The 14,595-nt window shown below is 41.8% G+C and overlaps 1 protein-coding gene across 4 annotated transcripts in view; it reads right to left on the bottom strand.

Moving 5' to 3' along the window:
* Nucleotides 1–14,595, bottom strand: part of ryr3 (ryanodine receptor 3) — a 105,579-nt gene that overhangs the window by 6,045 nt on the left and 84,939 nt on the right. For 2 of the 4 annotated variants that reach the window (XM_017411853.3, XM_017411855.3), the window contains 25 exons: nt 14,414–14,559; nt 14,248–14,335; nt 14,064–14,156; nt 13,611–13,778; nt 12,928–12,987; nt 12,708–12,842; nt 11,742–11,854; nt 10,635–10,731; nt 8,585–8,697; nt 8,390–8,441; nt 8,243–8,299; nt 8,068–8,167; nt 7,485–7,564; nt 7,315–7,391; nt 7,094–7,167; nt 5,600–5,614; nt 4,684–4,764; nt 4,504–4,592; nt 4,277–4,405; nt 4,081–4,185; nt 3,424–3,505; nt 1,216–2,495; nt 1,092–1,144; nt 852–1,014; nt 671–757 (listed from right to left, as the gene is read on the bottom strand). In XM_017411853.3, the coding sequence (XP_017267342.1) occupies nt 671–757; nt 852–1,014; nt 1,092–1,144; nt 1,216–2,495; nt 3,424–3,505; nt 4,081–4,185; nt 4,277–4,405; nt 4,504–4,592; nt 4,684–4,764; nt 5,600–5,614; nt 7,094–7,167; nt 7,315–7,391; nt 7,485–7,564; nt 8,068–8,167; nt 8,243–8,299; nt 8,390–8,441; nt 8,585–8,697; nt 10,635–10,731; nt 11,742–11,854; nt 12,708–12,842; nt 12,928–12,987; nt 13,611–13,778; nt 14,064–14,156; nt 14,248–14,335; nt 14,414–14,559 (3,537 nt within the window). The remainder of the gene's footprint in view (nt 1–670; nt 758–851; nt 1,015–1,091; nt 1,145–1,215; nt 2,496–3,423; nt 3,506–4,080; nt 4,186–4,276; nt 4,406–4,503; nt 4,593–4,683; nt 4,765–5,599; nt 5,615–7,093; nt 7,168–7,314; nt 7,392–7,484; nt 7,565–8,067; nt 8,168–8,242; nt 8,300–8,389; nt 8,442–8,584; nt 8,698–10,634; nt 10,732–11,741; nt 11,855–12,707; nt 12,843–12,927; nt 12,988–13,610; nt 13,779–14,063; nt 14,157–14,247; nt 14,336–14,413; nt 14,560–14,595) is intronic. The other 2 variants (XM_017411854.3, XM_017411856.3) reach the window with 1 other exon arrangement.

Genomic DNA, 14,595 nt, shown 5'->3' with positions numbered 1-14,595 from the left:
TTGGAGATTTTATTTATCTTTTCATATCTTTCTTTCATCTTCTGTCCTGTTTTGTTAAAATGCATTTTAAGCCACTTTAAAATAAAAGCTTTCTCATAAGAATTGTGAATATTTTCGGATTAGTGAAAAGTGTATTTGAATGTTTGCTGACATTATGACCTGCAAACGAGTTTCGCTGTAGTTTTATATATATATTTCCATTAGAAAACATAATAAATGAATAAAAGTCTTTTATTTTGAAAAGCATTCCAGTGTTTGTTCTGGCTCAAAAATATATTAAATTAATTTTATATTCCTGTATGAATATTTTGGCTAAAGAAATCTAAAAAACATGGAGAATTTACTCTTTTTTTTCCAAGGAAAATTCTGGATTTTTTCATTTTTTTATTTTGGCCACTTGTTAAAATGAGAAATTAACAGTTCAGTTGAAGCATCGTTCTAAGGTCTGAAGAGACTCGTGGGAAATAAAAAAAATAGGTACAGTTTTGTTTCTGTGGATCCAGTATCTCATCTCGTTAGCAGTGAAGGAAACACTTCATTCCTTTGTGTCGACGTAGATTATAATCCAGATCGTGATAACCTGAAACGATTGGCTGAACCTCGATTGAACCAAGGAGGTCCAGTTCTTTTATTCACCCCACAGATTTTGGCTTTAATAGTGACCCGTTACCTTGTAAAAGAGCAGGATGAAGTTGATGGCAAAGCAGACAAACAGAGCCAGGAAACGGAGGTTGTAGAAGTTACGAGCCAGGTAGTTCTGTAAAGAAATAAGATGCAAAGCTTTAAAACTTCATATATTTTAGAGAAGAATGAAAAGTAAGAATCCAGATAACTGAGGACTGATGGCTCACCAGTATCTTGTTCAGGTAGACGTCAAGAACAGCGAAGATGGTTGACATGAAGGCAGGAGACGCTTCTTTAGGCTGACTTGATTTGGTCCTGGGTTTCTCCTCCGCCACTGGCTCCTTCGCCTCCTCCTCCTTTGGTTTGTCCTCCTTCTCCTGGTTCTCTGTGCTGGTTTTGGTGACATTTGTTAGTTAGATTTCATACGATAATGATATTTTTTTTAAAATCCACTACGTGCTACTCACTCTGCTTTTTCCTGTTCACTCTCCGGGGTTTCAGCAGGCTTGGCAGCAGCTTTCTGCAACACAACAGTCATGATATATTAAACTGGAAGAGTTAAAAACAGCAGATTCTAATGCGAATACAGACCTTCTTTTGATCTGCGGTGGAGGAATCGGCACTCAGCTCAGAAACGTCACCCAGGCCAGGCTCCACGTGTTTGCCTCCTTCCTTTTTGGGCGCCGTTAACATCTCCAGCATCACGTCCATGTCTGACGCGTCTCCGGTCGGCGCCATAGTTTTGTCCAAGCTTCCCGATGACTCTGTAGCCTCCACTTTATCTCCTTCTCCCGCGTCGCCGTGGATGCCGAACTGAGTCGGGTCGGGCATGTTTCCGAGGATGTCCGTCACCTTGATGTTCTTGGCTCCCTCAACAAGTCCTCCACCGAACATGGAGGCCCAGATAAGGTGGAAGAAACCAAAGATGAGGCTGAAAATCCCTTTAAAGAAGCCAATGAAAAGCATCCAGAAGAAGGCGAAGAAGCCCGTGATGAGCTCTCTGAGGCTCAGCTTTTTAATCTTCTTGAACTGCTTGCGAACATTTTTAACAGTAAAAATCTGCCGGACGTCTGCGATCTTCTGCTTGACTGAGCGACACGCGCTGGTGAAAGCCGAGAACGACTCCTGGGCCTCTCCTTCGGAAAGCTCCTCGAGGAGGCTGTGTCCTTCCTCCTCTTCCTCCTCCTCAGGCTGCTCGACGACGTCCGGTTCGGAGATCTGCGAGGCCAGCTGCATCTCAAAGATGGTGTCCTCACAGAAATTCACAAACATCTCCATCTTTTCGCTCTCTCCTCCCTCGTTTACGACATCGAAGATGAACTGACGCTTGGATTCTTTCACCTGCGGCTTTTCCCACTGCTCACGGCTCGACTCGCTGATCTCGAAGTAAACCCTCTCAATACGCTTGGCGCTGCCCAAGATTTCAATGCGACCCAGGTAAGGCTCGAAGTAGCTGAGCACGCTCTCAGCCAGGTCTAAGAAGGTGGCCAGTCGGGAGTCGTGGGGCATGTGTTCAGAGAGGTTAGTCAGCAGCACCGCCACGTTGAAGCCGATATCTTTGGCGGGCTCGTGGAATCGCTCCACAAACTCCTTGTAATTAAACATGTCGTTCTCGTCGGCCTCCGCACACGAGAGCAGGAACTCGATCTCCGATTGGCTGTACTGCTTCTGGCTCTCCATCGACTTCTGGAACTCCTTTTTGGAAATGATGCCCTTACACTCCGGGTCGTACTCCTTGAAGTTGTCGGATGTTGTGAGGTCCTTCAGCTTGAGGAACATGTCAAAGAACTTCAGGATCATCTCCACGTTGCTCGAAGACTCCACCAGCGTGTCGACCATCTGCTTTCCAATTGTTCCGTTCACCACGTTACCTGAGGGGGACCAAAATTAAAAACATGTTCTGATCACAATATGGTGGCTCAGAACCTCAAAAAGGCACCTTATTTTGATCCTTTAATTTTCACCCGTCTCTGTTTGAACCAACTAAAATAAAAAACACTGGAATGGACAACCCCAGTGCAGGCTACGCTAATGAGGTGTAAGTTTGTGCCACCATCTTGGTAGGTGCTACGTGGCGTCCTTAGCAACTGACAGCATAACACCCGACCGACTTCTGAAGGAAAAAGAACCTAAACTCATAGACTAAAGCCAATGTTTTGTCATTAATTGTTATAATTATCGGAATCTGCACATTTCAGAGGTGTATATTTTGACATATTAGCTCATAAAGCTTCGAAATCATGACTTTTCTAACTTTTATGTCTTGAATGCCCATCTATGCTGTCAGAAAATATCCGTTTACTTGTTTTATGGGTTAAATATATATATGCTAAAAAGTGAATTTGTGTACAAGCTGGACACAAGTTCAGTAATTCTTGTCTAAATACTGAAGTACATGTTATATAAGACCTTAATATTTTCAGAATTATGAGGAAAAAGACAATTAACTACCAAATCTGGTAGATAAAGTACGTAGATGTACCATCTGGCTAGAATGATTACAGTAATTTTATCACTGATTTGAAAACTAGCTGACTGGTATGAAGTAGCAGCTTGTAAAGATTCAATTCATCCATTTTTTTAGACTTGATGCTTAACTGGTCTTCAAACTCTTAATATACGGTTGATGGTACGAAGACGGCAGCACGTCAAGTCGTTAATGCTTGACCAGACTCAGTGGAAAGCTCATTACAGCACATTCTTTCACAATACGAATGATATCTGTTTACCTAAGTAAGATAAGGCTATTTCTTAAACTGATGACACAGTTTCAAAGATCTTGCAGCGTCAGAGTCTTACCCTCGAGGAGCGACAGCAACATGACGACCATGTCCTTCTGTAAGTCCATCAGCTCCTTCAGCAGCTCGATCTGACTGGAATCCTACGAGCAGATCGGACAGAAACCCTTTAGAGATTGATCATTAACTGTGCACTATTTTAAATATAACAGTTCATTTAAAAAATCAGCACCAAAAAAAGCGAATCTATGTCTTTTGGTCTGGCTCTACGCCTCATTTTCAGAAGTTATGACAATGCTTAAAGAAGTCACGTTATTCTGGATCATCCTAGACTTTCTACTGTAAAGTGAATCCACTGTTCCTGAGAGAGAAATGATTCAAAGGAGACACTGACTACTATCAATCACTACCACCTCTGAGTTGATAACTCGATATTACAACATCATCTCCTCAGGAAGGAGGAGCTCAAAGGCTGATCCAGGTTACCTTTTCTGTCTTAAATGACATATCCAACCACACATATAGTTTATTCTGCACACTTGCAATGTTTCACAAAGCTTTCTAGATGATCACAGCCAACACAACTGCATGGACACAGTAATAGTTTCAACTTTGAACATTTTAACAAACAAATGGTGACTTTCATATCAGTATATTCCAAGAAAAAGATTGTTGCATTAGCAGAAAGAAGTATTCAGAAACGCTTGGTTTAATGTACCTGTGACAGCTTCATCTGCATGTTTGCAAAGACGTGCAAGAAGCCCACGACTGCGTCCCACAGTCTGCTGTGAGCTAAACTCTGCTGGTTTCCAATGCAAGGCCCCTGCAGGTAACAGGTGACAGAAATAAAGAAAGCATTGAAACAGAGCTTTGATTTGATTATTCAGCCATGACTGGGGGGGTCTGGTTTTTACCTGGATGTACTCAGTCAGGGAGTTGAATATCTGCTTGGCTACAGATAAAGCTTTGGAGAAGTTAAGTTTCCCAGTTTCATCAATGACATCTTTCCCAGAATAATACCAGTAGAAGTCACTGATCGATTCCTTAAAGGAGAGTAAGAGTGAGGAAATGACCACAGTGACAACTGTCCTGATGATGATGATGATAATGAAGATAAAGTCAGGCTTTGTGTTCCTCTCACCTGCAGACGGAGCAGATAATCGACGGTGCTGATGATGATATTGACCGTCATTGTGTTTCCAGTTTGGGTTCTCAGGAAATTCTGGAAATCTGACAAAAAGAAAAAACAAAAAATACAAACATTAAAAACATCCGAGCAATAAAATGTCAGTGTTGGTGTTTATAAAGCTGCCATTCTCACCTCCATTGTGCCCCTCACAGAGAAGTTGCAAAAACCGGAACAGATCTTTGGTGAACTCATCGTTCTGTAGCACCTTGGAGCCTTGTAAAAACAGATATTTTGCTGAATACATTTGGGAGCCCCAGAGGAAAAAGTCTTTATTTGCTCAATATAAGAGTCTAAAAGGTGAAACTTCCCTCAAAAGCATGTATAAAAAGGCAAGCAGGGCAGGTCTCATGTTCAAAACTGGTTTGATATCCTTTAGATTGCAGATTATAAACTGAATCCAAAGAGCAGTGTTGTAAAGAAAAAAAAAAGCTTTTATATAAAAACAACAATGAAACACTAGGACATTTCCATAAGCTGGAGGAAGCCGGATAACTTTCACATGCAGACCACAACTGGGCCTGACGAAAGTTATGGAAGCAGCGGACAGACGTGTTTATAATTCGCTTTTAAAACGAACCACCTCATCCAGAATCCACAATTGGATGAATTTTCAAATCTGTGTGCAAGTAAAACCACGTGAAAGTTAGAATTGTGTATCATGACCAGCTTTATGAAATAGGCCCCAAAATCCAAAGCAAGACAAAGCTTTGCTTGAGCTGTGGGAGGGTCCACAGACCTTCAGTCAAACCCGGTGGAAGAGACTTTTCAGCTTCAGTAACACCATTTGCATTAGTAAATGTTATTATGAGGGGAAATGGGGAACAAATGTTGCAGAATAATAATAAAAATAAAAACAGGCAATGGATTTTAATGGTTCACTTGGTGTGTACTCCAACATCAGCATGCAGTGTCTCCCTGCAGACATCGGGATGGGAGGGGGTGGAGTTCAAATTGGAGCAGGGAGAGTATGGACCACAGACATGAAAAAGGGGGGACATTCGGAGTTGGAAGCATAGCCATATCACGATGATCTAGGTTTGCTATTTACCCCGCTTAGTGTGGACTGCCATCGATGGGTTTTTAAAATGAAAGGAAGGAGACAAACAGCACACCAAGACATAAGCAAAAAGAGAGGACACGGAGTTACAATACGAAGAGATATGAAAACATCCGCTACAAGTGGAAAAACAAAGACATGCAGTTAAAAATAGTTAAAGACGAGGGAAAAATCATAGGTCAATCTAGCTAAGGAACTAAGAACTCAGTCATGGTGAAAGGTTTCGGAGACACCAGTGCTAACGGGGAATTGTTACATGTACATCTCAGTGGAAATGATTAGCAGAGGACTGAATGATGGAAAGACAAACATGTTGGATGTGAGAAGCATTTATGTGAAGATTGGGTTGGAATCTAGAGAGGTGAAAGATCTCATTTATATCCTGTAAGATCAAATCTGTTAGACTGTTTCCTGATTTCTAAAACTTCAGTGTCATCAAATATTTGACATGAAGTGGGTTTTACTCAGGAAAAACCAACGAGAATGTTCAGAGTTCTCCAATACATTTACAACCGCTCCTGTTTTATTACATTAAAAAGGCAGTAAAGGTAGTATCTCACTGGGCGAGTTGGTGTATGGCATTCACGAGGGAGTCTCCGGATCGTCTCGCATGAGTAGCAGAGGCGCCGAGTCCCGTCGCTTCCGTTTTAAACAAGTTCAAAAAGAAATTTGTACGTCAGAATATGCTCTCAAAGTAGTAAGAGTAGTCACAGATGTCTCCAACATGACTCAAAAGTACTACAGCTGCAGTTTGTCGCCTGCAGGGGGAGCTCTCCTCTGACAGAAAACCTGTTCAGGTCTAAAAACCACGCCGATTCAACCCAACTTTATTTGTAAAACACTTTAAACAACCAAAGGGGACCAAAGTGTTATAAAACATGGCTTGCACAAGACAAAAAAATATGATTAATGATAAATAATATAAAAAAACTGGCTCAAATCTGCTCCATCAGATTAAATCATAAACGTGGAAGCAGCTGCCATGGTGGGCACGAGGTGGGCAACAAAATGTGCGCAAGCAAGAATGCAGGGGGGTTTTTAAGCTGTGTGCACAAAAAAATAGGCCGTGATTTTCAAAAACTGGTCATTAACAATGCGGCTCTCTGGTCGCAAACATTCAAAATTCAGTGAAACTGCAAAAGAAAATTTGCAGATTTTCTTTTTTGAGTTGCCAACAAGTGACAGCCCAGTGAGATACCACCTCTGAGACAACACTGACAACTTCAGTGACTCCTGTGCAAGCAGCAAATTCATTTCTAGTCATAATTTATACTGATAGAGGTGAAATTTAGATTAACTGAAAGGCCATAGAACCACCCTTCAACATACCATTCACTATAAATCAGCATTGATCCATAATCAGAGTGATAAGGAGTTTCTTTAGTTGCAGAGATCTACTCAACTTCAGGCATAAAGTGGTCTCAAAATGTTGCATCTTGGATGAGCACGTCTGTGGACTACCACATAAACCAGCGCATCACTTACTCGAACCTTCCTCTGTCACCATGCCAAGTCCTTCTGCTTTGTTTTGCCTCTCAAATGCGTTCAAGTCCAGGACGCTAGGTGAACAAAATAAAAGTTACACAGCACCCATCTCCAGAATGAGCTCACTGTTTTGATAAATGCATGGCTAAAATAGAAAGTGAATGAGTGCGATTGCTGAATCAGCAGTCATGTGTCTGTTTAATGCAGACAGAAATATTTACCTGCATGACTGCATCAGTCCTGACAGACTCTTGAAGAAGCCTGCATCTCTTTTTTCTTTCAGGTAATCGAGCATTTTCTGTGATGAGAGAAGAGTAGAACCTTAAAACGCGGCTGCACCCCGCCGTGTATGGATAAACACGTTTATTAAACCAGTGCTGGAGGCGCTCACCTGCTGAACTTGCACATTGCCTCCATTTAGGATGGAGATGCCCAGTTTGAGAGTGCAGGTCACCATGGGGCCCAAACGACCTGATGGTAGAAATATAACATCCATTAAAGCACATGTCAGACTGTTCCTCTCCTGCACGTTTTAGACGTGTTCTTGCTTTAAATGGATGACTTATGGACGTGCTTCTGGTCAGGAGGTAATTAAACCGTTTGAATCAGGTGTGTTGGAGCAGAAAAACTTAAAACTTCCAGGACAGAGGAGCCTTGAGGCCTGGAGTCTGACACTCCTGCGTTAGAGCAAGCAGAGGCTGTTTTGGGAAAAACAACTTTTAGACAGAGCCTTTGTCTGATTTTAAAACAAATTAAGAAGCAATAAAATGTTTATTCACTTGATTAAACGCTTCATCCAACCAGCAGTCACCAAGACTGTGTTATCAAAAAATATATATCTCAGGTTCAGTTTGGTTGTTTACAAGTATTTTTTTTTTTGAAACAGAGTCATCTGCAACAGATACTCAAAGCTCCAACTGATCTTTGTTTAAAACTTCGGCATGAAAGGTGGCGGGCGATATGCATTTTTATACCTTTACTAGCACTGATCATCTGCAGCACCATTTCCGCGGCTCCACGAGCGTGCAGCCTTGCCTGCTGATACAAGATTTTCTGCTTTTCCATCTCCTTTTCCTGAAGGTGAAAGACACACGTTCAGTAATTCAGTGTTTTAAAACAGTTTGACAAAAGCTGCGTGAACCCGAGTACCTCAAATGTTTTTTCCTTCCCTTCTTCTTCCTCTTCTTCCTCATCCTCTGCGCAGCTCTGAAAAACAAATGGTTGGAAATGAAACTGTGAAATCTGTCAAAAGCTGGGAGACTATGTTTAATGAGCGGTGATGTAAGAGGCGACTACCTTTGCCATCATGTCTGCATACGCAATATATAAAGGATCTTCTTCCAAGTGGCTGAAAAGAAGCAAACTCAGATTGTGTTATTGTCACAAACTGATGCAAAAAAATCTTTACATTACATTTTTGAAGCTTGCTTTCTGTCATGCAAAGATTGCAGACAATTTGGTGTAATGTTCAGTAATTACAAACGGCCTGACCTTCTTTCTGTCAGAGCGTTGTGGCTGAAGTGGAGAATGAGTTGGTGCAGGGGGTCAGGCCGGATCTCAGCCGCCTCCTCTTCCTCCTCCTCTACAATCTTCATTGGGGTTTTCTGCAGAGGTCCACAAGCCAAGGACTTAGCTGAGCTCAGTCACAATTTTAATACAACCACAATTTAAAAAAAAAAGTTGGGGCATCGTATAAATTGTAAATACAAACAGAATGCAGTGGTTTGCAAATCTCTGAAAGCCATATTGTGTAAACTTTTGATTTTGATGGCAGCAATGCATCTCAAAAAGGTCAGGACAGGCAACTAAAGGCTTAAGGAGTCCAAATAAAACAGCTGAAGGAGCATTTTGTAACTAATTAGGTTAAGTGTCAACAGGTCAGGAAGAGAACTGAGTATAAAAAGAGCATTTTAGAGACAAAAACCTGTGTCTAAAAAACTATTTCAGAAAATTGAGAAGACTTCCAATAACCCATCATCTCTAAAGAGTTCAATAATTTGGAGAAATCTCCAAGCTCAAAGGACAAAAGTCAGTATTGGATGTTGGTGATCAGGTTCTGGTTCTGTTCTGCTCAGGAACGCTTCCACAGATCATCATCTGTAAACACAGTTCACCGTGCCGTCCACAAACGCTGCTTAAAGCTCTATCAGGCAAAGAAGAAGCCAGATGTGAACAGATGTGTCTCCTCTGGACCAAAGAGGAGAACTGATCTGAGGTCAGACTAATGTAAATTTGAATTTTGTTTTGAAAACCACAGATGTCACATCCTCTGTACTAAAGAGGATTAAGACCATCCAGTTGAAAAGCCTGCCTCTCTGATGGTATGGGAGTGCATTAGTGCCTCTGGCATGGGCAGCTCACACATCTGGAAAGGCTCCATCAATGCAGAAAAGTTTATACAATTTTTAGAACATATGTTTCCATTCAGACAAGTTTTTTTTTCGGGGAAGGCCTTGCATATTTCAGCAAGACAATCCTAAACTTCATACTGTTTCCATTCCAACAGCCTGGCTTCGTACTAGAAGAGTCTGGGTGCTGAACCCGACTTGCAACTCTTTCATTTTTTGTTCCAATGTGAGCAAAAGGGTTTAAGAAATTTGCAAATCGCTACAGTCTGTTTTTATTTGCATTTACAGCGTCTCAACTTTTTCTGAATTGGGGTTGTGTAAACCACTCATCTTACATCAGCCTTAAATATTCACCTTTTTTTCCAGGAACTTACAAACAGTTGTACACATTTGCTAAAAACACTTAAATGCACTAGCATGCAGATGAAGTTTGTTTTCTTTGTCCCGGTGGTTTGTGGAGAGGACAGGACAGTGAGGTTAAACAGTGGATTGTGAACAGCGTTGGAACAGGTTTTCCAAAAACATGCTGCGGCAAACAGATGCAAGCAGTAAGCCGTTTAGTGATAATACTATAAACATGAAAACTGATCCTCAGAAGGAGGGACAGTGTCTACTACAGCAAACTAATCTGACAGGTTTAAAACTGACTTCATCCATAAATTGACAGTGAATAATTTGATGCTTGATTCTAGTAAAATTGAAATTTTTTTTTACAGTTTTTGATACAAACATCTAAAATGAAATGTGATCTTCACAAGACTACGTGAGCATGCCACTGACAATATGGCCACTGTAACGTCACCTTCACACACTTACAGAGTACAGCCAAAAGACAACTGATGGGTTGGATCCAGGTCTCAAACAGCTAGTCACACTCTCCTAGTTGTAGTGAAATCCCTCCTTACCACTGCTGTCAGAACGGCATAGCCTGCTTTTCTAAAGCTGTGAGCGCTGGAGCTGGCCCTGTGTCTCCTGAGGTGTTCATGCAGCCTCTGACTCCTGACGGATCTCTGTCTGAAGGGCTTAGCATGCCTACAGCGAGGGCCCCTGGGTGCTTTGAGCGAGGTCCCCGCTCGGGCGCGCTCCCAGGGCTCAACGGGCGCAGAGCTGAAGAAGCGTTCTGCAGACAGGACCGGCAGTGGGGTGCCAACGCAGGGCACGCGGCGCGCGGGCAAGGCGAGCCCGGTACTTACTGCCAGATCCTGAACTAGCTTCTCCTCAAAGGAGTACTCCTCTGCCTCTATCCAAAGTCTCTCATAGGCCGGGATGAAGAGGTTGATAGCGCGATGCCTGGGGAGGGGGAGGTTAGGGGAGGTGGGGAGGAATGAAGAGGATGGGAAGGAGGGACAGCGGCATTAGGGTGGGTTCTGGTGAGGGTTTTTTTTTGGAGGAGACAGGAAGGAGAGATGTCAGGAGGAGGAAGGGGTTACAGGAAGTGCATTTCAAGCAGGGTGGTGATTGGTCAATGTGGGATCCACTGGCTCTTCTGACTGGTCATGTTTGGTTTCTAAAATAACTTGAAGATATTTCCATCAGGGTGGAAAAACTGATCACAGTTTCCCAACACAGAATGTGATCCGTTCTGTTCAGGAATCACAATCTCATAAAACAAATTTGTTCAAAAACATGAACACGTGTTGAGAAACTGCGCAGCTTTTCTCAAAATGTTAGATGAAATCATTACAGGAGGATCCATAACTTAAAACAACCTCTTAAATTATACTGAAACAAAGACTTATTGCTGTAAATGATTGGATTTAATACTTTAATATCATTTTTATCTTTTCGTCGACTTCTCCATGACGTGAAATAAGAACGGCAGAAATAGAGTTTATCCATCTTTTAATTAATTATCAGACCAATCAGAACGAACAGTTGGCTAATAGGCAGAGATCGGGTCACAGTTCGATAGATGGAAAGTGTGTGTGGGGTTGAATCAATGAAGCGTTCGACCCGTAGCGTCACTTTACCGTCAGCAGGGAGAACAGGCGGTCAAAGCTGGAGGCTTTGAACGCCTTTTCCAGCCAAACCTCCCGATAGCCATTCAGGAAGTAATTATTATTTTTGTATCTGAGGGAGGGTGAGGTAGTGTTAAACAAGAAAACAACACAGAGGAGAGAATGTCAGTAGGGAGGTGATGAGGGGTTTACACGGGCAAACAATCAAGAAAAATCCCCCATGTCTACACAGTTAGGATTAGACAAATCAGTATTTTAAATGTATCTTTTTTAAAGAAATGACTGAAATATGCATCAGCGCGATAGTTGTAATAAAAAGGGATAAAAAAGGAAAATCCTCACCTGGGCAGATTGTAAAGTGGAGCCATGCGGAAACAAGCCACCACGGCTCGTTTACGCTGTTTGGACAGCAGCTTCTGCCCCACACACTTCTTATTCCTCAGAGGCTGCTCAACCTGCGACGTAACAAATGTTTTAGGAATCACACATGAAACTATTAAATCCAAATCTTCCTTTATCACTAAGACAAAAAAGTGAACGCTGAGCACTTTGCTCAATATTTCGGGATGAATCTGAAACCAAGATGAAGTTAAAACAAGATAAGAAGCAAAACAGATGCCAAAAGATGCTGAAATGAAGCTAAAAGCTAAAAAAAGAGCAGAAAAGTACCTAAAAGCTAAGTATCAAATGAGTAGCTAAAATCTAAAAATAGTAAAAAACAAATAGCTGAAAGCTGAAAGGCTATGGAAAACGATAAAGGTAAAAAAATCATGCAAAAGTCTGGCTAAAAGCAGCAAAATGCTAGCTAAAAGGTAAAAGGAGAATAAAACTGAAATTTTAATGTATATCTGTGAGGAAAATCTTTGTTAAAAAAAAGTTAAATATTTTGAAATGTATAAAACTTACAAATGTTGTGCAAAACCAGCATTTATACAAATATTATTTCATCTATTGGGTAAAACAAATTAAAAGTTTAATTGAAAGTTAAAGGCACTGGGTCTGTTAGGCAAACATGAGCAAGTTTGCTTTTCCTGTTTTATTTTTTTTTAAGGCAGGACTTTTAGCAACAAAATCAACCCCAGATGCCTACGGTTAAATAACTCTTTGTTTTTTTGGCTTTAAATAATTTTAACGATTCCTCGTCAAAGCTGCATGATGACAACTTCCTGTTTTCAGCAGAAACATCTTGTTTTGTTTCATCTTTAAACTCCAACTGTGATCATCACAGATATTTGTGCAAACATTACATCGCCTCACTCACTTTCTAAGTTTATTCCTGCATTCTTTCGCAGTTTTGATGGGTTTTACCTGCTCCAGGTGGAAGACCGCTGCAGAGATGCTCTGGATTCTGTCCACCGTTCGTCCCGAGTCCGCTCGTTCTTCGCTCTTCACCACAACGTCTTTGTAAAGGTTCATCTGCCAATAAACTGCCGGGTCATCCGACTAAAAGCACAAAAACGCTTAAATCAACAAAGGAGCTACTGTTGACATGTATAAAGAACGTTTGAATCTCTGAACAATAACTCACTTTTTCCTGAAGGTGCAGATTCTGATTCAAGTATTCCTTCACTTCATCGTCTGTGTCTTTCTGTGAGGAGGAAACAGGAAGCACAGTCTAAACCTGCTTTATTGTGACACAACAAACCTTGAACAGAGACCTACTCTGATTATACATGCATCTTCTGTAGGTTTATGTCATTAAAGCAAGTTTCAACAGTCAAATTAAAAGTCCAGCAGTCTTTGAGGGAATGCATATTGTGTTGGGAATGACTCAATATCTATAAAACTGACGAATGGCTAAGGGCAATTACTTGTGGAGGCCATCTTAAATTGGTTTGGCTCCAAAGATTAATCAGCTGTAGACACATCCAATGATTACTTTCTGAAAGTTTCATTAAAACCCATCCAGTGGTTCATGAGATATTTTGCTAAAAGACCGACACACACGAGCAAAAACAATGATCATCCACCTTTCGCCTTTTGGCAGCGGGCAAAAAAAAGTACAGCACTGCCACAGACACTGTACCATAAGTACCATTAGGAGGCTTTTATTAAGAGTGATGCACTTTTGTAACTTCCAGTGTTTGCCCTTGCACAACTCCCGAACTAAATAAACTAAAATAATCCCTCTACGATGTGGAAAGAGCTCATGTACTCAACGACACGCCTCAATATTTAAAAAGCGAGCGAACACTGATGGCTTCGGCTCACCAGACTGTAGCGTATCTTGGCCAGAGAGATGAGCTCCTGGTCTCCTGGGGTGCACATGTTCAGGCCGATAGGCAGCAGCTTCTTCAGAGCCGCTACGATCAGAGACGTCTGGATGGTGTAATATTCACCACGGCGGCGTTTGTGTTTCCTCTCCTGATCCCCACCCGACTACAGACACACACAACACTTCAGTGATTAAATATCACATATCACACATTATTAATAGAAGCTAAATGAGATTTGTGAGGTTCCAAAGCCCATAACTCATCGTGTGGTAAACTTGCACAATTCCCATCGGCACATAAAAATAAGAATAAAGCTGCAGCACTTCAACATGGTTTATTAAGAGCAAACAGAAATCCTAAAAGTGCCGTGAACTGTTTCACCTTTTCCACTACGCCTAGATGAAATTTAATTTGAGATGCTTGTAAAGGAGAAATGTTAAACCTTCACCTTCGACATCTTCGTCTTGCCCTCCCCGGTTAGGAAGCCCAGGTTGTTGATCTCATTCTGAATCACAAAGTTTTGCTCCTCACGCTTGAAGTTCTACACCAGAACACAACAAAAAGGAAATCAATCAGACTGCTGATCTGGTATTGGAATAATTACTGTTCGCAGGTAAAGCAGCGTGACGTACATTAGACTTGCACCAGAGGATGAAGATCTCAGCCACCATCCTGAAGAGCTCGGTGGAGTCTGCGTCCGGCTCCTTCAGCCACCTGGACCTGAGGTGGACACAAATGGCTTTTTGTTATTCCCACTCACCCAAAAACACAGAACTGTGTGGAATGCGTGTATTGTACCTGTTGTTGTCCACATAACGAATGAGCATGGGGTAAAAAGCATAGAGGTCCCTGCAGAGAACAGCAAACTCATCCAGGATGAGCAGCTCTGCCTCCTGGTTGTCCCCTTTACTGTCGGCCTTCAGCAGCTCCTCCTCAGACACCACCTGAGCACAACAACAACAACAAAACAATCTGTTTGT

Source organism: Kryptolebias marmoratus, linkage group LG19 (assembly GCF_001649575.2).
Source record: "Kryptolebias marmoratus isolate JLee-2015 linkage group LG19, ASM164957v2, whole genome shotgun sequence".
Classification (NCBI taxonomy): Eukaryota; Metazoa; Chordata; class Actinopteri; order Cyprinodontiformes; family Rivulidae; genus Kryptolebias; species Kryptolebias marmoratus.
Note: the sequence above shows the minus strand (reverse complement) of the source record. Positions and strands in the feature narration are given on the sequence as shown.